The sequence below is a fragment of the Electrophorus electricus genome, chromosome 16 (assembly GCF_013358815.1).
Source record: "Electrophorus electricus isolate fEleEle1 chromosome 16, fEleEle1.pri, whole genome shotgun sequence".
NCBI classification, from domain to species: domain Eukaryota; kingdom Metazoa; phylum Chordata; class Actinopteri; order Gymnotiformes; family Gymnotidae; genus Electrophorus; species Electrophorus electricus.
The window spans coordinates 13,702,893-13,726,543 of NC_049550.1; the positions used below are offsets into that span (position 1 = coordinate 13,702,893).

At 44.8% G+C, this 23,651-nt stretch overlaps 4 protein-coding genes across 11 annotated transcripts in view; 2 read left to right on the top strand and 2 right to left on the bottom strand.

The window, feature by feature from the left end:
* Positions 1-1,114, bottom strand: part of spast (spastin) — a 12,158-nt gene extending 11,044 nt beyond the window's left edge. For all 7 annotated transcript variants that reach the window (XM_027013766.2, XM_027013765.2, XM_027013772.2 and 4 more), the window contains exon 1: positions 742-1,114. In XM_027013766.2, the coding sequence (XP_026869567.2) occupies positions 742-1,099 (358 nt within the window). In that variant the 5' untranslated portion in view covers positions 1,100-1,114. The remainder of the gene's footprint in view (positions 1-741) is intronic.
* Positions 1,115-1,291: 177 nt separating this feature from the next.
* dpy30 (dpy-30 histone methyltransferase complex regulatory subunit) lies at positions 1,292-2,992 on the top strand. Its single transcript, XM_027013774.2, has 5 exons — positions 1,292-1,342; positions 2,011-2,051; positions 2,152-2,199; positions 2,308-2,459; positions 2,780-2,992. Exons 1-5 carry the CDS (start codon positions 1,333-1,335, stop codon positions 2,850-2,852), a joined length of 324 nt encoding a protein of 107 aa, XP_026869575.1. The 5' UTR covers positions 1,292-1,332; the 3' UTR covers positions 2,853-2,992.
* Positions 2,993-3,034: 42 nt separating this feature from the next.
* psen2 (presenilin 2) lies at positions 3,035-10,246 on the bottom strand. The gene is made up of 11 exons (XM_027013773.2): positions 10,153-10,246; positions 9,567-9,726; positions 8,651-8,886; positions 8,347-8,488; positions 7,942-8,009; positions 6,766-6,986; positions 6,248-6,346; positions 5,834-5,902; positions 5,475-5,591; positions 4,935-5,050; positions 3,035-4,470 (listed from the first exon to the last, which is right to left on the bottom strand). Exons 2-11 carry the CDS (start codon positions 9,696-9,698, stop codon positions 4,315-4,317), a joined length of 1,356 nt encoding a protein of 451 aa, XP_026869574.2. The 5' UTR covers positions 9,699-9,726; positions 10,153-10,246; the 3' UTR covers positions 3,035-4,314.
* Positions 10,247-14,896: 4,650 nt separating this feature from the next.
* On the top strand, positions 14,897-18,365 carry srd5a2a (steroid-5-alpha-reductase, alpha polypeptide 2a). Of its 2 annotated transcripts, none has more exons than XM_027013706.2 (5): positions 14,897-15,413; positions 16,114-16,277; positions 16,725-16,805; positions 17,571-17,721; positions 18,059-18,365. In XM_027013706.2, exons 1-5 carry the CDS (start codon positions 15,139-15,141, stop codon positions 18,123-18,125), a joined length of 738 nt encoding a protein of 245 aa, XP_026869507.1. In that variant the 5' UTR covers positions 14,897-15,138; the 3' UTR covers positions 18,126-18,365. The 2 variants fall into 2 exon arrangements, with proteins under 2 accessions (XP_026869507.1, XP_026869506.1); XM_027013705.2 differs by having other exon boundaries at positions 14,899-15,413; positions 16,704-16,805.
* The last annotated feature ends 5,286 nt before the right edge of the window (positions 18,366-23,651 follow it).

Here is a 23,651-nt window from a genome sequence, read left to right on the forward strand (position 1 = left end):
TGTAGACCATCAAACTGCCAACCCTACGTGGCAGCCCCCCGCCAACACTGGACATGTGGACAGTCTGCTAAAGCACCGTGTGTGGGGAAAACCTAGCAGGGAGCAGAAGCAGCTGTCCCGGCCCACGACTCAACGGGACAGTCACTGACATTCTGGATCAGGACCAGCTCAGCAGTCCCCCTCCAGCTGTCAGGTGAGCACCGCCCCCTTTCAACTGATCTGAGATCAGTTTGGGGTTTGTGTATTTTAATGGTGCTTGTCATGTGCTGGGGAAGAGAGGTTCTAATCCCAAACCAGTGCTGTGGAGCAGCAGGCTACTGTCAACAACATGGGTGTCAGTGTGTCATGGCACAGGGTCCACTGCCTTGTGCGCACTGAAAAGCAATGGAAACAAATTCAGGACTCCATATTCCTTTAACAAATCTGACTGCTTGAGGGTTTTTATGATTATTACTATTCTGAACCAAATATCGCCAAATAACCCATATTTTCTGCCAGTGTGTCATTCTATCTTAGTACCCAGGCTTTAGTGCTTAGCTGTAACAACACGTAATGGGGTAGTTTACGTCCAGTATCGTATAAGGCTCCATGACCTCGTCAGCCTTATATATGTTCTCTGCCACCCGTGCTGGCATTTTTTTTTGTTGACACTGCTGCGTAGTTCGAAAAACAAATGTTTAGAAGAACCTGACAAGTGTTATAGGAGACGTTTAGCTGACACACAGAAGAGGTGAAGCGTACCTTTGTCATCCTCGTCGATGCGCAAAGCCAGCGAGATGTACTCGAACGCTTGTTTGTGGTGGTTCCTTATCTGTTCGCCGGTGCCATCGCATTCTTTAGCGTCGACGTCTCTGGCTTTCGCGGACATGGTGCGGGAGATTCGCTTGGAAAGCCCGACTAGTAGAGCACACGGATGCAAAGCGACGAATCGGAACACGGCGAGAAGAGCCAGCAGCGGAGAGAGAAAACAGCACAAGAGTCGGCGATAAAGTCGGCGGTAAAGCGACACCTGGTCACAGGTGTGCGCGTCGAGCTGAGGCCCGAGACGGGCTGCGCTTCTCTGCTGCGGCTTCGCTCTTCCGGCAGGCGCTGGATTCATTCACCTGGCCCGACGTCTCCATTACATGACTGACCGCTTGGCTTGAAAATATCGCCGTGTATACCATGAATCTAGCGCGGTCCTGACCCTGGTGATATACTCTTTACTGGGGACGTTTAGCCGCGACAGGTGTCAACAAGTCCAAGAAGAAACCGGACATCCGCACCGCCTCTTCTTCTGTGGTGAGTCCTCACGCACGACTGATCGCGTAGGAACCATCACCAACAACAAACATGGCGGACGGTGAGCGTCGCTCTTCAGCTTTGTCATCTATAAACCCAGAAGCCATTCATAGTGGCGGTTATTTTTGCTTTACTGGAATGTGGAATTCTTGTACATATGCAATTTATTACAAGTCGATAGTACAATGCGTCCTGACCTTCGAAATAATGCCAGAGTTTAGCGATGCTATCTGGGCTTGTTGTTAGCTAGCTAGCTAGTTAGCTGGTTGGCTGGCTAGCAGCTTTAGCCCATTGAATCCCGCCATTGCGCATACCTGGTTAGCATTAGCATGAGCATTAGCGACGGGTAAATCAGCGACCCGGTTAACACCGGATTAGCCAATATTTCCAATACTGAGAATCTTGTCAATGACCCAAATGCAAGTTACGAATCGTGTGCTGACAAAACACCAATGTTATAAACAATGACTCGGAAGCTAGATAGTTCGCTTAGATAGTTCGCTTTGCATCGTTTGTAAGACCAGGTAAAGTTGAGTAGACTTTGGTAGCGTAGCTAGCTAGCTATATAGCCTAGTTAGAAGGTTTTGTAGAAGTGTCTTTCAGAGATACTCTAGTTAAGGAAAATTAGTCATTCTGGATGGCTTTATTTGAGTGTTGTCTACCTTAGCAGGTAAATACTTGGAAAATTATGACCTAGTGATCATCATCTTTTATTTGTATGCTTAATAGATCATACAGATGCCGATCAGACCATGGAACAGCACACTCCTGTGAGATCGCAACGATACTATAAAATATATATTTTACAAAGAATGCGTTCCAAAACCATGCAGTCAGTCAGTGTGACATTACTGTGTTTCTGCGATTTAGGTTGCAGAAAATCCCCATGCTGAATACGGCCTCACAGAAAACATCCAGGTATTGAGGGAGAGAAAAGGAATGCACAAAAAAGAGTACTTTAAATGGACAAAGTTAATGTTGACCCACATTTAAATGAACCATAGTCTGTTGCATTCATGCTTGCAGAGAATAGTTGAGAGTGAGAAGACCAACGCTGACAAAGTCACCAAACAGAAGGTGGATCTACAGACCCTTCAGACCCTCCCCACGCGAGCATATCTGGATCAGACAGTGGTGCCCATCCTTCTCCAGGGCTTGTCCGTGCTGGCCAAGGAACGGTACGTGTCTTCTAATGTGTTGTGTGGCCCTAACATGTGAAAGAGGGTGTAGAATTTTGTATGGTGCACATCATAAACTATCTGATAGTCTGACACGGATTCATTTATTGTTTAGTAACTCGAGCAGCGAGTGTTTTGAGTGCTACATATTTTAGTTCCGTGATCACTGATTCAGCCAACAAAAAAACCCCTAGTACTAGATGGTTTGTCATGTTTAATTATTGCCTTTGGAACTTAGTCCCCAGGCTGGGCTTAATCCTCACCAGTCTACCAAATCTAGTAACATTCTTCTCTTGTCCCCCTGCCCTTTCTTTTGCTAGGCCTCCAAATCCAATCGAGTTTTTAGCAACGTTCCTTCTCAAGAATAAGTCGCAATTTGAGGATCGGAATTGAGCCAAGGGACAAGCAAAGTAGTGGAAGAGATTTAGTTTGATTAAAACTACAATGTGTCACATTGTACAATGTGTTGTTTGTTTGCTAATAAATGTGGTTGGGGTGTTTTCCTTTAAAACTTGAATAAAAGTGTAAATGCAGTGGTTATTTTGAATTTGTTTAAAATATGATCCAAGCATGTATTGCTGGTTTTGAATTTTATTGTCCAGTTGTTACAGAAGAAAAGGATGTAAATCCAAAATGAGACAACAAAGAGGTGAAGTAAACTCACAATGTGTAAACATACAAAACCACTAAATTTTACACCATAATTACATTCTATAAAATATATACATTACATCTTTGATATAAAGATTCCATACTCTGAGTGAATGCAAAAGCACTGTTCTATAGCATGTCATGGTTTAAAGTCTTGACTTACTACAGACAGCAGTTTCAGAAGAGGCATGATCTGCTGCCTGCGTAGCTTGCATGTAACACAAAGCAACATCTGAAAAGTTACTACCTCTGGGGTTGGGCTGAACCTGATCTAAATCAAATGCATGTGTGTCACACTGCAGTATAGGCTCTTTTGATTAGGTAAATTCACAGTAGGTGATTAGTAAACATAATTTAATGTTAATCTAGTGCTGCTTCATTACTGGTCAAATTGTCATGCATAAAAAAAGGTTAAAGTACATTATATATAAATGTATATATCATTCCTAAAACTTAACAAATTAGCTGTTCCACATCACCTTCCAAACAAAACTTCATTGATTAATTCATTTAAGGAATATTAATATCAGTCCAGTATTATAGAACAGCACAGGCTTCCAAGCAACTAAAATGCTACGTGCCCTCAGGAAACACAGGTAATTCTGTGTTTAGGCTTTATCTGCCTGAAGATAGAACACTTTGGACAATTCATTTCTTGCCAATTTCAGTGAATTACAGCATAAAACACAAAGGGTGTAATGACTGGGGGGGGGGGGAGAGATCCACACCTGAAACAGGTAGTGTCACTGAGACGAGTAAGACAAGAGCTGACCTGAAACGCCAGCACACCTACCTACCAGACATCCAAGAACACGGCTCTGGGATCTTTTACATATCCAATTTTGGTAATTTTGGATATGTACACAAAAACACAAAACAAAAATAAAACAAAACCAAAGCTTGTTCTTGGACATTTGATACACACGGCTGATCATTCCCAACCTTCGGTTCCATCAGTATTCCAAAACTGTCCAGCGCAGACACCGTTTCGTTTCATTAGCCCTGCATCCATCCATCAGACTACTGTGGCTGTCGCCAGGGAGAACATCCTGTCTTCTCAGAACAGACCAAAACCAGCGGACGTATGAGGGTACACAGACGTTTTGTCATTCTCACTGGATTATGTTACACCAAGGCCACTGGAGTGTTCCCTTGGCTTTGCAGCAACTGGACAACCCTCTGGATCTCGTAGTCGGCGCCCTGGTCAGATATAGTACTGATGGGCTGCCAGATTGTCCATGAAGGGCCGCACCAGGTTGTCCGTGGAGAAGTAAAAGATCAGTCCGAACGTGATGGAGATCGGCAGTGCGGGCAGAGCCTTCTTAAAGATGGCCAGTAATAAGAGAGTAAGACAGAGACCCTGCACAAATGGAAAAAGTGCCATTTCAAACCCGATCTTAGACACTTCATCTCAAAATGCTAACATGGCTAACAACAAACAAAAGCTAACGTATTATTCTGACCACTATTTTAACCTTAATTCATTCTACCTCTAATGTTTGAACTAGCAATCTCAGCCCAGCGATAAGAGGCTGGGAACTACAACTAAATACTTCCTTTGAATTTGCATGAGGAGCAGACTCAGCACTTACGTTATGAGTGACTCCCATGTGGTAGTAGGTACACCAAGGCAAAGTTACCACGGAAAGTTATTTAGACCAACACTGTTTTTAAGTACTTTTAAAAGGTACTTCGTATGGAACGTTACCAAATAACATTTAGTCACAGCCAAGCAAAGCTCTTTAGACATCAGATTTGGACCACATGAATGCAGGAGAACGTTCTAGAACGCAGCACGTTAGCATGCACCGTGTTAGCACTCACAATCAGTATGGCCACGAAACAGGCGAGCGTGGTGTTCCAGTCTCCACCCGAGGCTGCTGCCTTGCCCACAAGGACACTGTAGAAGATGAAGTCTCCCAGACCCAACTTCACCCCCCCTACAGACAGACAGGCAAGTAAGGAAAGGTCAGAGCCTTCCATATAGACACACCCACTGTGTGACTAACGTTTTCCCAGGGAAGTATTACAGAAATGTCTCTGTGAAGGCTTGCGACACAGTCGACAGTTTATTTCACAGATGTGGCTAATTAACACAAAACTTTAGTTTTTAGTGATTATGCTTAAGCTCTGGGAGTCTAAATGTCCAAGGTCCAGTTAGCAGAAACAGAAACAAATATACCATTGTGTCACACTGATGGGGGAAAAAAGTCTCACATAAGGTAAAGTCTCTTGGCACCTCAGATTGGCTTTGTTCTGATTCAGTTTAAGCCCTTACTGCACACAGTGACTGTAATCAAACTACAGCCTTGTTCAGACACCTATGAAAACAGTGTGAGGCCCATGGCTACAGAAACCACGTACTGTCTTCCTCCAGCTCCTCCACCGAGTAGGTCCTGCTCTGTCTGTGGGGCGTCTCCCTTCCAGGCTCTGCCTCTGGCCTCTCCATAGCTCCTTCCTCATTATGATGCAATTCCTCATCTGTGGAAATGTATTAAAATACATATAATTGTTGGATAGCCTCAAGCTATCACTGCCATCAACAGCAGGAAGCTTTTATACAACACCAAAAACAAACAAATGACTCCCAAATGTTTATCATTCATTGATATCGGAGGTAAACACATATTTACCAGACGGGTGGTATGGCCGTTTCTTACTGTGGCTTCATTAAATGGCAGAGTAGGGAATACTGAGCTGCATTCAGAGTAGGGAATACTGACCTGTAATCAGGTCTGCAGCATTTGAGCCTGCAGATGGGTTGGCCATTCCTATGATCCAGACCATGGTTGCTGTGAGAGAGAGAGAGAGCGAGAGAGAGAGAGAGAGAGAGAGAGAGAGAGAGAGAGAGAGAGAGAGAGAGAGAGAGCGCGAGAGAGAGAGAGAGAGAGCGAGCGAGAGCAAGAGAGAGAGATGTCTTTACTCTCATGCTGACCCAGGCTCCTGCAGGCAGAACATGCAACATTATCTGATCCTAAATGCTCGTAATCCTTAGTGGGTTGGGGACTTCTCAGGATCAACTGTTTAAAAAGACAATATTGTTCAGGACGAACGTGAGATGGGATGAGCTGGACTGACTAACTGGGGGGCAGGGTAGGGACGGCAGTGTGCGCATTTGTGGGCGTGGTCAGACTCACAGGAATAGATGAGGGCGGGGAAGATCGGCTCGTTCCTCTCCTGAGCGGTCTCCACCAGCATACGCAGGGGACCCTTCGGACACAGCACGGCTAGCAGATCTGCAATACAGGGACAGGAGGACACACGCGCACACACACTTAAAGGAGTTTTGCACTGTTGTTTTTCATATTCAGCAATGGTAGCTTTTTCTTGTTTTGTTTTTTTGTTTTTGTATTTATATTAATCTGAGTGCTGGACAGCAAATTGGCATTGGAAATGTGATTTAGTACCATTTAGTGGAGAACAATACATTTATCTGACCAGTTTTGCAGACCCCAACAAAGCCTAGTCCTTGCCTATAAAGAACTTACTTTGGCCAGTCCCCACCGGCACCTGAATGTAGTCCAAGCCAAGAGCTGATCCATGTCTGGCAACCAGCTCCTCGAGTTTAGCTTACCAGCATTATTACACAGCAACGTTACCGCAGTCCATCAATTGCGTCTGCGCCACGCCGCGCCGCGCGTGCATCATGACCCACCATAGACAGAGATGGCGCCCAGTATAGCCCAGGCGGACCACTCAGGCAGGTACTTGATGAAGACGAGGGCCATGAGGGCGCTGACGATGATCAGGTAGGCCTGCTGAAGCGGTAGGGGGCCCTTCCAGTGGATACACACCATCCCCACCGTGCCGAAGTTCCAGATGATCATTGCCACTGTCGGGTAGTCCATTGCAACGTTGTACGTCTTGAACACCTCACTGGGGGGGTCAGAGAACCGCCGTCAGACAGGTTAGAGGTCCGCGGAGGACGTGGCACCAACGGCCAGCGCTCTGGTTAAAAGAACGGACCGCAGTAATGGCTGCTGTTTAAATATATGCACAAAAGCAACATGTGGTTAGGTTTTCTGTTTGAAGAGTCTGAAAGTGAAAAGCCGTGTTGTCAGCCCACTAATGGCTAAAACAGCTGCATCTAAAATATCTCTGTTTGGGTATTTGAAACTGCAAGTCTAAAATAAGTTATGTTGGGGAAGCAGCAAGGATATGCAGTTACATTACATATAAAACTTAAGTGACTTGAAAAATCTGTTATTCCTTATTGTTTGCTTTAAATGAGTCCTGTTCTCAGATCAGTTTTGGTTCCTGTTACACCCAAAGTGTATATACAGTTTTACAACATTTTTTTAAAATGGCAACGTAGGAGAAAAACATTAAATTGTCTATTTATTGATTTAATACACTGTAAATATATTGCAGTATATTTAAATTTCTGTGCGGTGTGTGAAACCCAGGGTCAGAGATGGAATCCAATCAGTTCTGTGAGTTCTGTGAGTAAGAGTTCTGTAGTGTTCGTACCCTAACCTCTGCTCTCACGCGCAAGAGTTCTGGAGCGTTTGAATGCACTGAAATGGCACGGAGCAGTACAGCATATTAAAAACTGAAGACAGCAGAACCCTACGCAGTACACAAAACAGAAACGCTACATTTCTTTACTTATTAGCGGCTGTTGTTTTTTTTAAACAAAGATCAAATACTGTTCGACATACTCTTTCTACTTTCTATCTGCTGAAGCAGTGTTTTAGCATTACTTCCTCTTACGGTACTTGTACAGAAAAAATCACAGGTTTCTGTGTAACAAAAGGCTCTGGAAGATGCATGCTACTGATACAGTACAGTTGACTTGTGTGAAGGGCCGAGGCAAGAAGGTGTGGCTTACCCCAGGTACATGTAACTGAACCAGAAGAGCAACATTAAAGAGGACAGGATCAGCCAGCCATGAATGAACTGGTGAGAGAACAGACAACAGTCTCACCACAGACACTTGTGCTGTAAACTCATACCATACTCATAGTTCAGTACCGTTATCCGCTCTCACACGTCCAGTATCTGGCTTTTCAAAGTTCAATATCAGCCTTCCTGGACATCATTTCTAGTGTTAGTCAAAAGCCCGATTAAAGGGACAGGCATTAGCACGGTCTGACATGACTGCGCACTGTCATCAGACAACAAGCACAAACGTGTCAGTCTCTCTGTGCGCTTGTGTGGCCTGTCAGCAAGAGGCAACGTGCTGCTGCCTTTCTGCTATGCACTTTGCTCTGGGCTGAGAAAGGAGGAGCTTCACCTTGTAGCAGCGATACTTGTAGAGCACCACCAGGAAGATGGTCATGACCACGATGACACTGAGCATAATGATCGTGTTGAGCATAGAGTGCAACAACCTCTGGCCCACGGAGTTCGTGTCCTCTGTGAAGGGAGTGTAGATCCTGCACGCACACACAGCCATCTTAAGTCCGATTAACATGAGAAATAACATCACCAGATTTGAATTCCAACCTAATATAATCCCGTGTAAAACATCATTTATAATATTCTCTAATTATCTAATATACATAAATCATGACTTTTAATTATTCTTAAAAACATACAGATGCTGTCCATTTTTCTCAGTGTAGAAGCCGATGGACTTGATGGTCGCCACGACGACCACCATGCAGAGCGTGACTGGGATGAAGAGCATGATGACATGCTTGGCACCATACTTCAGTGTTAGCTCCTCATCCTCACCGTCCGGGGCAGAGCCGGGATCCTGCTCTGCGGTCGCCACAGCAACGCTGTGGGAAGGACGCCCCATCTCCGCTGAGTCTGAGCCAGCAGGTCGACGCTGAGGGGAAAGAAATGACGAAGGTGAAGATGAGGAAGCAGCTGGGATCCATACATACATACTCAACACTATACACCATGTACATTAGACTAAAGGCACACTACACGCACAAAGGTACATTACAAGTATGCACACTTAAAGAATACATACTTGAATATCGTCTATAGCTGCGCAGCCTAAAGACTTGGATGTCGTCTATAGCTACGCACCCTACGTACACAAATGTTCAGCAAGCTCTGCAAGTACTACAATACCAGAAACCACTTAAATGGGATCACTTCTGCTTATATGTGCCACGTTTATCTCAGTATGTAATCACAAAGTATGTAATCAGAAAGTAAGCATTAAATATCTCAGTAAGTACACAGTAAGCACTGCTCCTAGAACAGACGTCTTTTTTTTAAGAAAACCATTGGTCACACACGTGTGGCATGCTGGAGTTTGGTAGACACTGCTGGTTCTGTCTGCTTGGGACTGTAGACACCGAATTTCATAAATCAGGGCCGATTCTAGATTATAATATCAGTGTGACTAGTTGCGGCTTGAACAAGTGCTCCAAAAGATAACGTTGACCCAAGTAGGTGTGTGGATCGCAGTAACACGAGTCGCCACGGACAGAGCAACGACGCCCGTTTCGCTCGCGCAATCCCGTGGGCGCGCTCCCGCGCGCGCGCACTTACCCGTTTGGCCTGGGGGTCCTGAGGATGAGGCGGGTCATGTTGCCGGTTGTAAGGTTGCAAAGACGGACTTTCGGACTGCACTAGCGCAGTCCGCTCGTTACAATAGTCCTCTTCACTGTCCGAGGTATTCATGAATAGCGTGTGGTCGTGGAGAGCGCAACTGCAAAAAACAACAACCATTGGGCATTTAAAGGACAGCATTTAGGCTGCGTGCATCAGGACTGGGAACGAAGGTGCGCTGACATGTCAGGTTAATATGTGAGAACTTTACAATAACGCGGTGCGGTGAAGTAACGCGCCTTTTCCCCAACATGTCCATTCTATCCATCCCGTTTCGGAAACTAGTGTGTCAATCAGAGACGGGCTAACTTCTGACCAGGCTACAGCTATTGTTTATCATCAACAGAAATCCTCATATCAAACAGCTAACTTAGCTACCTTAATCTAACCTAGCAGGCTAGTTAAATAATCTCTTTAGTTATTCAATTCCACCCTCAAACGTCGGGTTCTTTTTACAAACTTTCTTAGCTGTGTTGTGAACAATGTACACGTTATTCCGGCAACCAAGAAATATGGAAATACTTGCCAAGCGGCGGAAATTCACATTAAAACCGCAGAGAAAGGCGTCAGTCTGCCAGCTCCGCTCCAGCTGTCTCCGACAACACCGCAACACTGCCACATCGGAAGTGACGCCGATCAGCTGATCGCTGCACACCACGTGACACGAGTCACCCCAACGTGACTTGACCCGCGCGTTATGACGCCATAATGGACGCGGCACCAAAAGTCGGCGTGACCGGGGCCTACAGCACACGCGCAAACGTATATATGGCCTAAATAAACGTAGGTCAAACGACTAATAGCGTCTAGATTTATGTAAAATAATGTGCTCCCGGTTGTATTAAAAATGATTCATGTTAGGTTTATTTGGGCTTTTTTGTTTAACTTAATGTTGCGTTTCCCTTAGGAACAGTTCAACCGTCATAGACTGACCAGGCGGAAATGTGGATGTCCACAAACATGATGTATAGCTGATCACATCTATATCACTCGTAACATTAATGTACTGATGTAAATTACTCTAAAGTTGCAGCATTTCTTTTACAGTTAAATACTGCTTCATTTTACAGGATCATGCTATAAATGACTGGGCGGTTAGAGTACAGTGATTTACAGTAACATCCAGACAGTGCAATGCACAGCGAGTTGTCCAGTGTTTTAGGCGGAAGTGAGAATGGTGAAGTTTTACTTTTAACGTTAGTCGACGTTTGAAAATGTAGTGGGTCGTTTCGTGCGTTTTATTTTCGTGACTTTTAGATAGATCTCCGTGCAACTGAAAACCCCTGAATCAGGACAAATTAATTTAGTGGAGAAACTGAAAACACGCGTTCCTCCAGTAAGACATTTTATAGACCTATAACTTTAAATAACAGGCTATCCGCTTTAGGACTAAAGCACCTCAAATTTAGTATTCGTGTTTGTGTTTACCTGATATCGTCTGTACATCTGTGCTTCTTACAAAACGATCTCCAACGTGGAAATGAAATGATTTTGGTTTTACTACTGTGTTTTAATATAGTTTAGTTTTAATATAGCTGGTTAACCGATAACTACAGGACTGCTGCGCCGCGACAGATCACTTGTAGATCACTTGTACAGATTTCTTGTACAGATTTCGGGAATTGTAGTCAAACGTTCAGCTCCTTATTAAAAAAAAAGATGAATTAAATCTATAATACATCTTATTAGATACGAAAAATTGATTTTAATTATACATTACTATTATTAGACGAGAAAAAAACTTTTTTTTTTTTAAACAGAGCAACTTCGTAATATGACATATTTTTGATCTTTTCAGCACAAACATATTTCCGTGCATTCAGCAGGACCACAAATAACATGCAAACCAATGACTAAAATTAAACCTACTCCAGTGCTAACTATTGTTCATTCATTTACCTTCTGTTTACAGGGAAAAGGGAAAACAAATGTTTATCTTATTATGCAAATGTAGTGCAGTGAAGCTACTGGCATGCTGCAGAAATCAGTAAAAATCAGTACAATTGATAGCTATGCTTGAAAATTGATACAAATTCTTTTGGCAGTTTTCCCCGGTGTTGATCATTCTCAGTGATGATTAGATAATCATTTTAGCATCTGAACACAAATCAGCTTTATCATCGGAACATCCGTTTTGAAAACTCCAGAATAGGCTTTATTGCAATGAGACAAAAAAACATGTGTTTCATAATCAAATAATTGTCACCCAAAATGTAACTTTGTTAACACATTATTCTGATTTTGTTAAGACTGGAGGGGTCATGTGGATTGGCTGATACATAAAGCTGGGTGTCACCAGCATAAGGGTGAGAGATAATGGCAGGCTTGTGGATTGCAGCACCGAGCGGCAGCATGTAGAGAGAAAAGAACAGAAAAGAGCACTGACTCTTATGGGACACCGTACTTAACCTTAGTAAGATGGGACGATTCATTCAGACAGACAAACTGAGAGCGGTCAGGTAGGATTTAAACTGAGAGGGATCATGATCTTTAATTCCTATTAGATTTTCAAGCCTGTGGATCAGGATCCTGACATTTACATTTACGGCATTTAGCACTCTAAATGCAGAGCGACTTACAAAGTGCTTTGTCATTTAGTCATAGAATATCCTAGTACAGTACCGTAGGTTAGAGTCCAATATACCAATGAACTAGAATACTGTAGAAATAGAGGGATCACTGCTGATACCTAGAAGTACAAAATACATAAGGTCTATCTTAAACAATGATAAGTGCAATAAATAAGTGCTAGAGTTTGTTAAACACCACCAGCGTAATAAACATTGTTAGTGTTAGTGCGGCTGAGTCATGGCAGCAGGCTGAGATGTCTGTCCAACAGGTGTGGCAACTATAGCTTTTTTATATATTTTTTATATACTTTTTTAACTATAGTCTATAGCTCCAATATCTTCACATCAGAGAAAAAAAATCACATAAAAAAACCCAGCAGAAACATTTCTGTGATGCACAGGACAAACGCATGTAGCTAAGGTCAAGCACCTTTTTGCAGTTGGAAACTCATGATTCTCTGTTGGTAAGGGCCTGAACTGTCTTCTTGGGTCACTGAGCTCTGTGTATGTGTGTTGACTTGTAATACATTAAGCAATTCACTTTTTCACCATTCAAATATTTCACTGACTTAAGCAAATTAGTAGCCCATTAGTCAATCTTTTTACAGGATTGGGTGATGGATTAAACACTCTGGTCTATTCTCCATGTGGTTTAGGCATTTCTCTAGACTTTATTCTCCAGAGGCTACAGTGAAACAACAGATGTAATAACTTTTATGTTTGGTTATATAACACTCAACTCCCAGGATATCCAGAATTGCGTAGCTCAGAAAATATAGGATTCAATAAGACATTCAGATATGGCTCCCCTCTTGATGTCATGAACATCTGTTAAAACATTCCATCAGCTGCTCTGAGCTATTATATGGTAAATATCAGGTTTGTTTCAACATGCAGGTATTACATAGAGTACATGCTATGTCATCAGTAAGAAACTGGGGTCCAATATGGTGCCAAGGTGCATTTATTTCCAATGGATCTGCATTGAATGTAATCTGCATGCTACAAAGGCACAAACGTGCTTTTTAGTTAAGATAAAGGTCACCTCCAGAGGGTTACCTTCTTTGAGGTTTTCTCTGGTCTGGAAATTTCTGTTCAGGGGCTGTAATAATGGAAAGAGAATTCACTCGGAAACAAGCACAAGATTGTCCAGAAGTGCTAACCATGTTATCTGCAACAGAACTAGGCACAGTAGCGCCAGTCAGACCATTCGCTGACGTGCTTCACGCAACCTCTGCCTTTAACGAGCCTGTCAGTGTAGCCCAGCGTAGCGTGGTCGGACACCTTCAGTGCTACGGCTTTGGAGCTTGTGTCCTTATCTGGGTGGAGTTTCCATGTTTTCCACGTTTTCCTCTGTGGTCTTCAGTTTCCTCCCTCAGTCCGAAACAAAAAAGAAAGAAAACCAAACAAACATGGAAGTTAGGTAGGAAATGGCTGCCTTGAAATTTCCTAGTGTGTGAATGTCTGCATGTCCAGTGGTGGATGTTGCTCTGTCCTGGTGTGTATGTGTGTGTGTGTGTGTGTGTGTGTGTGTGTGTGTGTGTCTGACTGTATGTCTGCATGTCCAGTGGTGCATGGTGCTCCGTCCTGGTGTGTATGTGTGTGTGTGTGTGTGTGTCTGACTGTATGTCTGCATGTCCAGTGGTGGATGTTGCTCTGTCCTGGTGTGTATGTGTGTGTGTGTGTCTGACTGTATGTCTGCATGTCCAGTGGTGGATGTTGCTCTGTCCTGGTGTGTGTGTGTGTCTGACTGTATGTCTGCATGTCCAGTGGTGCATGGTGCGCCGTCCTGGTGTGTGTGTGTGAGACTGTGGATGGTCCTCCCTCCTCTTCCTGCAGGGGTCTGTGGTTTCCTGTTCTTAGTACGCTATACACTGGCTGCTGCTTCCTCACTGGTGTGTGGACTTAATGTAAAATCATTGTGCAATGTGTTTATTGTAAAGCATTTTTGGGTTCTGAGACAGGTGGTATATAAGTGTAGCTTCATTCACAGGATTAAGCATTCCCAGCATGGACCTTCTCCCCAGCACCAGACTGCTGGGAAGGCTTATGGTTTTCTTTTGGAAAACTTTCATTTCATACATCTGCTGAGCTGTTCTTAAGTGTGCACACAGGAACCTAGCTGGGGTCATTGCACTGTTGTCCTTAATGTCTAATAAAAAAGACAAACCGTTTACCAACAGTGTAAGGCAGTATAGTGGCCTGTTCCATGGAAACCTGCAAAAGATGTAATCTGCATGCTACAAAGGCACAAACGTGCTTTTTAGTTAAGATAAAGGTCACCTCCAGAGGGTTACCTTCTTTGAGGTTTTTTCTGTTCCGGAAATTTTTGTTCAGAGGCTGTAATAATGGAAAGAGAATTCACTCGGAAACAAACACAAGATTGTCCAGAAGAGTTGACCATGTTATCTGCAACAGAACTAGGCACAGTAGCGCCAGTCAGACCATTCGCTGATGTGCTTCACGCAGCCTCTGCCTTTAACGAGCCTGTCAGTTACCACGACAACATCATCTTAGTTAATCCATTAGAGATAAGCGGAAATATGTTACTACCATGTGACAAATGAATTGACCGGAATGAATAAGGCTATGAATGTCACAAATGAGGGGGTGTGCTCCCATTCCTTTCATGACACACAAATTATAATCATGTGTGGGTGTGAATAGAAATTTTACTGTCAGCATTTCTGGTCACTGCGAGCACCTCCTTTGGATGAATGCAGAAAGTCAGCGCTGGATATGTGTGTTTAGAAGGGGGCCGGGGAGGGGGAGGAGACTGTGTGTGAAGGAAAAGGATAAAAGCGAAATTTCCTAGCAGGCTGTGGTAGAGTTCTGGAGGAAACCACCAAAGAGATACTGGGTGGAAATTTCCTGCTGGTCTGGATGTGCCGCACACTCCCCCACACCCCCTACAGCTCTCGGTGAGGTGCAGCTAGTCCAGAATGCTTTGCCAGGAGCGGACAGTCCACTACCTCAGCTGGGGCTTCATCGTCGGGGGGGTGCTGTACCTCCTCCGCCAGACCAGCACGCACACCCCGTACGGCCGCTACGTGGACAGCGGCGCCCGCGGGCTGACTGTCCCGGCCAAGGCGGCCTGGCTGATCCAGGAGCTGCCTTCCTTCCTGGTGCCCATGGTTCTGCTACTGACCACCGAGAGCTCGGCCGACGTGGGTCGCACCATTCTCCTCTGGACCTTCTGTCTCCACTACTTCCAGAGGTAGGACTCCAGCTCACACTAATTCCGCTTGCATCGTATAACGGGGCGAGTACATTTAATCCTGAGCTAATACACTGTGAGGAACATGGGATCGAATTAATGCAGAGTTGTTAAAGTCAGGGATTTATGGGAAATATAACGTTTCAAACATTAAAGAATATTGCAGCAAATGCGTCTGCATCAACAGTTAAGTCAGTTGGGGCCCCTCATACCCAGCAAGTCTGTGGTGCAACCTTGTGTAACAAGTCAAAGTTACACAGAACAACGAAACATTACTGAAAACCAACAATCATTGTACAGCTAGGTTCTCTCTGTTTTGAATTTCAAACATCTGGTTCACATAGACCTCTGTGGTACTTGGCAGTGAAATACCTGGTGGAAGTAATACAATCTGAAATGGTAAAACTGTTCTGAAATAGAAAAAAAATGGACTTCCCATGATAATCAACTCATAGGATACTTTAATGAGGAAACATCTTAGATGTCTCGTGCGAGAAAACGTTGTCTGGTCTTGGTCAACCATTCAAAGGCATTTAAGGCATCTGGCAACCATCTGCGGCCATGCATAACATTTCAACAATCCCACAAACCGTGACCTCTGTTAGAGCAAAAGACAGATTGGACGAGCAATGAAATAACTAACGTGGCTGAGATCGTCTGTCCGCCTGTCCCGCCGTCTTTCACTGCTGTCCCCCGACAGGACGTTCGTCTTCTCCCTGCTGAGTAAAGGAAGGCCCTGTCCGCTCTTCATCACGACCTCAGCCGTCGTGTTCTGCTCCGTCAACGGCTTCCTGCAGGGACACTACCTGCTCCACTGTGGCCGATACGAGGCATCCTGGCTGACAGACGCACGCTTCATCACAGGTGAGTTTGGCACACGCCCGTTTTGTTTTGTTTTTTAGAAAACTGTGAATAAACCGTACAAAACCCAAGACCTCAAAACCCAGAATATTTTGAAATCACAAGATTGTTCTATGCATGATTATGAGTGATGGAGAACAAACCCCCCCCCCCCCCCCCCCCCCCCCAACACCAACCACTGCCTTCAGCAGCTGCAACCGCAATATACAGGCTGCAAAAGAGCACACCTCTCCTGCTGTAGGTAAACTCGTTCCCTGCTCTGATTTGGTGCATGATGAACTCAGAAGTCACATTCACAGGGACATAGAGGACTATAGAGCATTACACAACAATTTCCTAAATTGACAAAACACCGTTCCTACACAACAGCCTCCTGAAGCTGACTGGTTGCTCGCCCGGCTGTACTAATGATGAGGTGTGTGCTCGTAGGTCTGTTGTTGTTCTTCTCAGGCATGGCCATCAACATTCACAGTGACCACATTCTACGCAGCCTGAGAAATCCAGGCGAGATCTCCTACAGAATCCCCAAAGGTAGAGGACACAGCCAGCACTACGTGCACCTCCAATATCCTGCCCTCTGTCCACAAACACGCATGCAAATTACACACACCAAGCATGTCATGTTAAAGGCAAATATAAAGCCAGGTTTAGGGTTGAGCAATGTAAACAGATCCAGATAACATGAAGCCTAGACACTGATGCAGTCTAGAATGTGCAGGACATTCTCCTAAAATTCTAGCCAGTCACAGTCTAGTCCTTTTATTCTTTCATTTCAAACTGAATAAAATATATTTCGTGTACATTTAAACCCCAATCAACACATAGACAAAACCTACTGAGACAAAGTCTCATTAGTACAGGATCCTGGAAAATGCTGAGCTATCGGCCCTTTGTCTGGCGTTAAGAATGATAAAACTACGTAAGGAAATATTAGGAAATAAAAACATTTGTGGGAAATTCTAATATAAAAATAATGTTTAATAAAAAAAATCTAATACAAATATTTAAGACAAAGTCTATGTAGGACTATAATTTAGTTTTATGCATGACTCTAAATAACTTTCAGAGATATGAGTTCTAATTGAGATACTGGAATTCTGTAAACAACAAAATGGCTCATTGTAATCTAAGATCAGCATCAGCACACAATGTCCATCAGATCAAACATGTTTTTCAGGCCAAATTGTTTTCTATTTTTATTGGTTACCGGAGAGTGATTCTGGTCCCACCCTGTTTACTGTTGAAGTTTGTTTTTAAAATCTCTTTATAAAACACCATCGTTGTGTGTTTTGGCAGGGGGCATGTTCGAGTTTGTGTCCGGCGCCAACTTCTTCGGGGAGATGGTGGAGTGGTGCGGCTACGCCGTGGCCGTGTGGTCTTTACCCGCGCTTTCCTTCGCGTTCTTCACGCTGTGCTCCATCGGGCCGCGAGCCTACCACCACCACAGGTGCCTCGGCTGAGGGGTGTGATGGTTGGGGATTAACGGATCAAGTCAGAGCTACTCTCGAGTGTGTGTTTAGCAGCTGCTTAGGATCCGAGCCTGTAAAAGCGGTCTGACCCGGCACAGCGATATGAAGGCAATTATTCGCTAATTATATGTGTGAATAGCGCAGTGATGGATGTGGCCACGGACGGGGGCCAACATTCAAATAACATCAGAAAGGGGTTGGAAATCAAAGAAAGAAAACTTTAATCGCGCACTGATTAAATGTTAAGCAACTCGCTGTGAAATAGTGTCTGCTTCAAATCTGGCTGATGCGCCTGTTTTATTCACTGATTTGCAGGTACTACCTTGAGAGGTTCGATGATTACCCAAAATCAAGGAAGGCAGTGATACCGTTTATCCTCTAGCATCCGAAGAGTGCCAGGTCGGAGGAGAAATAAGGGGAAAAAAAGTACATATTCCATCATTCCGTCCTGGTCAGCTGTCAACTACATGAAGCTACTCATGTGTTATATTATTTATCAGTTTTACCACTGGGGGCCACATATTTTGAAGCTCAGTGGACTTCTTTTTTTGATGGATGCCATGTTTGTAATATAAAAATAAACTGTAAACATTGAATAAATTCTATATTTTTATTGTCTCAACTTGGGAGAAATAAATCATAATGTACTTGTGTTAATTACAAAACAGAACGCTTACTTTCGCATGAATTAAACACACACACACCACTAACTAAACTAAAACCCTTTGGAGCCGCCGGAGCTGTTAAGCTGGAGTTAGTCCTCAGTCGCTCTCTTTTGTTTGAGCTCCAGTTCGGAGCGCACCGTCCTCTTCATCGCCTTCTGCATGACCCACGTCACTAAATGAAGACCGACAAATGCGCCGCCAGCAACCCAAAACCAATTCTTCTTCAGCCAGCTCTGGCTCTTCATCCTCACAGTGCACGCTGTGAGGGCCGGCTCACTACGTGTGGAGTTTCTTCAGCCGGAACTGTGGGAAATCAAAACAAATGCATATATTCAGCTGCTGTCATTCTGTCATCAATCACTGCACAAATAACGAGGTTAAAAGGTAATCAGATGGTTGCGGGTTCAAGCCCCACCCCGTCCCACTGCTGGGCCCCTGGGCAAGGCCCTTAACTCAATTGCTCAAGCTGTATTCACACATAACTAAGTCGCTTTGGGTAAAACGCTAAAGGCCAAAAATGTAAAATGTACAGACAACTGGTCGCTGCTATCCACCAATATCAGCTTTCCGGAGGGTGACAATAATGCAAGGGAAAAGCTCCTCAATGCAAAGAATGGCAGCACAATTTCTCCTAATTTGGAGCGCCAGGTTTAGAAATGTGAACTTGGGAGAGAAGCAGGAACTGGGAAGCTTTCAGATACGTCGTGATCAACGATACCCGGAGTTCCAGCCCTATTACAGACAGACAGACAGAGACAGAGAGAGAGAGACAGAGAGAGAGAGACAGAGAGAGAGAGACAGAGAGAGAGAGAGAGAGAGAGAGAGAGCCCCAGACAGAAGCTGAAGTGACACACTGCCACCTGCCAAGCCGCAGACCTCAGGCCACTGTGACTGTTACAGGACCGTGGCACTGACAGCATGGAACGATTATGGAAAAAACACCACTATAAATTATAACAGAATATGAACACACCTCAATATATTTCTAACAACCAATCGAGTTTCACACCCGACACTTTAACGTAGTCATGACTAACTAACACGCACGACGCGTCAACGTTCATGCGCTTGAAATCCAAACTACGGCCAAACTCGCGGTAAGCGCTAGGTGACGGGCCGCCGCCGCGCTGTAAACGCCATCACGGTCGCCATCACGGCCGCCTCACCTGGACCGGCTCGGCTCTGGCTGCGCCTCTCGCTCTCGGGGAGGTCGGGCCGCGAGTCCGGGCTCCGGGACGCAGGCCTCGCGCTTCTGCTGCAGCAGCGGGCTGGACTTGATGGAGTACCAACCCCAGTGCACGAGCCCCAGCCCCGCGCCCGTGACGAGCAGGACTTTATAACGGTGCCAAAACGTCCGAAGCTTGCTCATGGTTGCAGGCGCTGTTGGGCACGGAACAAATAAGTAGTTTCTTTTTCTTCTGGAGACTCGCTTTCCCCACGTAGCTTGCGACAAAAGGACAGGGGACATGGATGCATAGCGCTACACATTTGTGTGAAGGGGTAAACCGTGCAGATTAACCACAAAGTCCCGTTCAATAACAGTGACGTATTGCTCACCTTCAGGCGTCATGTGCGTCGCTCCATGTTTGGGTCCGAGCAACCCGTGCTCAACGTTACGTCACATAAAAATTCCCCAACACTTCGAGAGTTTGAATTTCAAGATACTTTCACCTCTGATATACAGCGGATTAAAACACCACGGTGAACTGATTTCAAATGGTTTGATGGTCGATTCCACTTTTTTTCCTGACAGGCAATCGTTTCGGCCTCTGGTTTCGAGACCTTTGCTGTAGGGCACTTTCATTGGTCAATTTGTTTACGTGTTCTGATTGGTTTATTAGACAAAAGGGCGGGTCTTGCTCGGAGGACGAGAATGTGCAGAGCATGTTATGAGCAGCAGGGGGCACTATTGCGTAACTAATACAAGAGGCCCGGAAAGCTTGCTTTGATTTATGACGAAGTGGAAGGCGTGAAAGAGTAAATTGTAATGTAATTTGTAAGATTCGTGCCAATAAAACACGATACTGTTGACCATACCTTCATCCTATGAGTGTTTCTTTGTCTCTGTCTCAAAAGACCCTGGCGTCAGGTGAAACAAGTTCGCCCACGTGTTGTTATTTCCCACCTTATGTGATAGGCCTACTAGAAAGCAACTAGCCTGGTCCGTCTGTTCATGGCAGCTATAAGGCCAATACTACCATAGTATAACTTTGTGAACACAGCTGCACAACTGCTTTTGACAAGTGATACTCTCACTCTCTTTCTCTCACACACACGCACATGTAATTCGATGAGGAGAGCGGTATTTAAAGGTGACCCTCTGGGTCGATACCATGTTTCTTGCTTGGAATCTCGCGCTTCTGCATATCTACACCCGTGTAACCCGCGTGCAGAACTAGAGCGTCTCGATAGCACTTTTGCAGAAGTTCACGCGAACAAGCGCACGAGAAAAGTCACATCATCGAGTGAGAGTATTTTTTTAATGGTAACCTAAGTATTAGTAGTAAGGACCTCTGATTACTCAGAAGTGTAAAAGTTCGGGTATAAAAATACAAAACCGGTTACAATTGTATATCAAGTGTGTATCAAATTGTATATCAAGCTGTTTTTCCCAATTCCTTAATTAATTCCAGCTGCACCGCCGACCTGATGATGTTTAACCAAAAAAAAAAAAACAAAAAACCTGGTAAGGACTTTTACTTTGTGAACCTGAAGTACAAAATATTTTATTACAGATGGACATTCGGTGACATTCCCCCCAACCACTGTAACCACACACACACAAACACACACACACACACACACACAAAAGCCCATTTATTTTGCGTCTAAACCTCTAATTACCACATATGGCTATAAATTGGTTTGAGTGTGCTTGTTCAAAGAGGCCACTGCTTGTGCAGCTCCCACCAGAGACACACATGTACTCAGTAATCACCAGGGAAGCTCTCTGCTCTGTGCTGGGTAGTTCACACATGGCTTCAGCTGCCGATTAATAGTTTAACAGCGCCCTCCCATTATAAGGGACTAAATCCCAGAAGGAGACACAGGCCTAATCCGGGTGTGGAATCAAAGCTGTGAGTTTGTGTGTGTCTGTGTGTCTTGTGTGCGTGTCTGCATGTGCGCAAGAGCGTGTGCGTGCTCACGTGTGCGTGAGCATGGCCTTGCGTGTGTGCGTGTGAGTGCGTACGTGCATGCGTGTGCGTGACGCTGATAGCAACCTGAGAAGCTTTTCAGAATGAGCAACTCCGTACACGCTTTAGAGCAAAAACATGACAGGATAGTGTAAATGCACCAAATCGTAAAAGAAAACACATCATGGGTGGCGTCAGCGCTGAGCTTTCATCAGCGGTGTGTGGGAAGAAATCCATCACCTTCTCTCTTTACCACAGAAAACAAGGGCTCATCTGTCATTCTTTTGCTGGTTTATCATGGGACAGAAAGAGAAAAAGAGATGGGAAGAACAGAGAGAAAAGTTGAGAAAGAGGGAGAGAGGTTAGAGGTGAGAGGGAGAGGGAGTTTAAGTTAGATTGCTGGAAGATGCTTGGGGCTAAATAGCTTTAAACACAAACGCGCGCACACACTCACACACTCTTACACTGTGGGAAATGGTCTGTTTCCAGGTGTTTCTTCCAGCTGGTAGTACCCACTAACCTGCAGGGACAGGAGAAGAGACCAGTGACCACTTACACCACCACTCTTTCCTGTCACACACACACACACACACACACACACACACACACACACACACACACACACACACACACACACAGAAACCTCCCAGGTAAAGCGCCTGGACCAAGGAGAGTGGACGTACTGGGATCGCCCAGGGCCACCAGTCACAAGACATCAGGTCTCCTTATTTGGTCAAGGGCGGCTTTGGAGTGGCTGTTGTCATGGCAACTGTAATGGGCACCGTGGTTAGTTCCTCAGATGTTTTTAGGCGGTGACAGCGTCTGAGGTTCCTCGCCAGGCGCCGTGTAGAAGAGCCGATCAAAACCATCACACCTGGTCAGATGGTATGATGCAGTGCACCTGGAGGCAGTCAGCTGCTAGCCCTTAGTCTGCCAGGGGGAAAAAACAACCCAGTTTGGGCTGAGTCACTGTCGTCATCCCCGCCACCATCAGTATGATCTCAACCACAATCCTTTTAGTCCTGCACAACAGGGAGAGGCGTCAGAAACAGGGCAAGTTACAGCAGCAAGGAGACAGGATTGGATAGACAAGTGAGGTTGCGCAATGTGTGAGTAAGTCAGCTCTGTGCAGTGTAGGTGTACCTGACGTCAGCTTTGTGCGATCTAGGTGTAGCTGAAGTCAGCTCTGTGCAGTGTAGGTGCACCTCACGTCAACTCTGTGCAGTGTAGGTGCACCTCACGTCAGCTCTGTGCAGTGCACCACAGTGCATCTAATCATTTGGTGGCTTATGTGCATAGTTTTGAATCCAGTGTTTCATTTTACAAGATAATTCTGATATTTTGACAGTCATGATATTTTGTTTGAGTGTGTGGCATTTGTTTTTGGGTTTTTTTTTAGTTTAGAGTTTCAAGAAAATGAACAAGTGTGAATATGTGTCTATACTGGGTAAAACTGGGAATAGTTGTACTGGAAGTGGTAGAAGCAGAGAAGGTCCACCGCTGATCAGAAATCCAGCCACACCACACGCAGATGACGGTGAGGAACTGTAAAAACAAAGTAAAGGTTGTATTCATAGACTGAGCATTGTGGGAAAGGTTTTGCAAGTGTCTAAGCACTTTGTAATGAAACATCTTGTACCATGGATTTACAGCGAAAGACACACAAGCCTCAGTTACTGAGAACTGCACGCAGTAGAAATGGGTGAGCTATTATAGTTTTAGTATTGCGCTTTTAGTACTAATACTGAATGCTCATCATACACCATGTGTTTAATGTATGAATACAGATGTCATTTTTACAAAGGTTTTACAAATCTTTTGGTGCAAAAAAAACCATGCAAATGCATTTGTGTGTGTGTGAGTGTGCATGCTTTTGTCAGATTGGTGTGTTTGTGATTTTGTGTATGGATGTGTGTGTGTGTGTGTGTGGGTGTGGGATCAGTACACCTGGCAGCTTTGGCCTGTTCCAGCGGTGACACCAAGGCAATTTCCCAGACTACATCAATGAATACTAATACCCGTGAGAGACCTCCCTCCCTCCCTCCCTCCCTCTCTCTCTCTCTCTCTCTCTCTCTCTCTCTCTCTCTCTCTCTCTCCCTCCCTCCTTCC

Bases quoted from the DNA above. Each gene is read 5' to 3' on its own strand.
- psen2 (XM_027013773.2), bottom strand. From the start codon at position 9,698: ATGAATACCTCGGACAGTGAAGAGGACTATTGTAACGAGCGGACTGCG. The intron at 5,592-5,833 runs GTCAGTATTCCC...ACATTTCCACAG, and splicing joins TGCTGCAGACCTGATTACAG to ATGAGGAATTGCATCATAAT. The intron at 4,471-4,934 runs GTGAGTGCTAAC...CCATTTGTGCAG, and splicing joins GTTTCGTGGCCATACTGATT to GGTCTCTGTCTTACTCTCTT.
- dpy30 (XM_027013774.2), top strand. The intron at 2,052-2,151 runs GTGAGATCGCAA...TCTGCGATTTAG, and splicing joins CCATGGAACAGCACACTCCT to GTTGCAGAAAATCCCCATGC. The intron at 2,460-2,779 runs GTACGTGTCTTC...TTCTTTTGCTAG, and splicing joins TCCGTGCTGGCCAAGGAACG to GCCTCCAAATCCAATCGAGT.
- srd5a2a (XM_027013705.2), top strand. From the start codon at position 15,139: ATGCTTTGCCAGGAGCGGACAGTCCACTACCTCAGCTGGGGCTTCATC. The intron at 16,806-17,570 runs GTAGAGGACACA...GTGTTTTGGCAG, and splicing joins CTCCTACAGAATCCCCAAAG to GGGGCATGTTCGAGTTTGTG. The intron at 17,722-18,058 runs GTGCCTCGGCTG...ACTGATTTGCAG, and splicing joins CGAGCCTACCACCACCACAG to GTACTACCTTGAGAGGTTCG.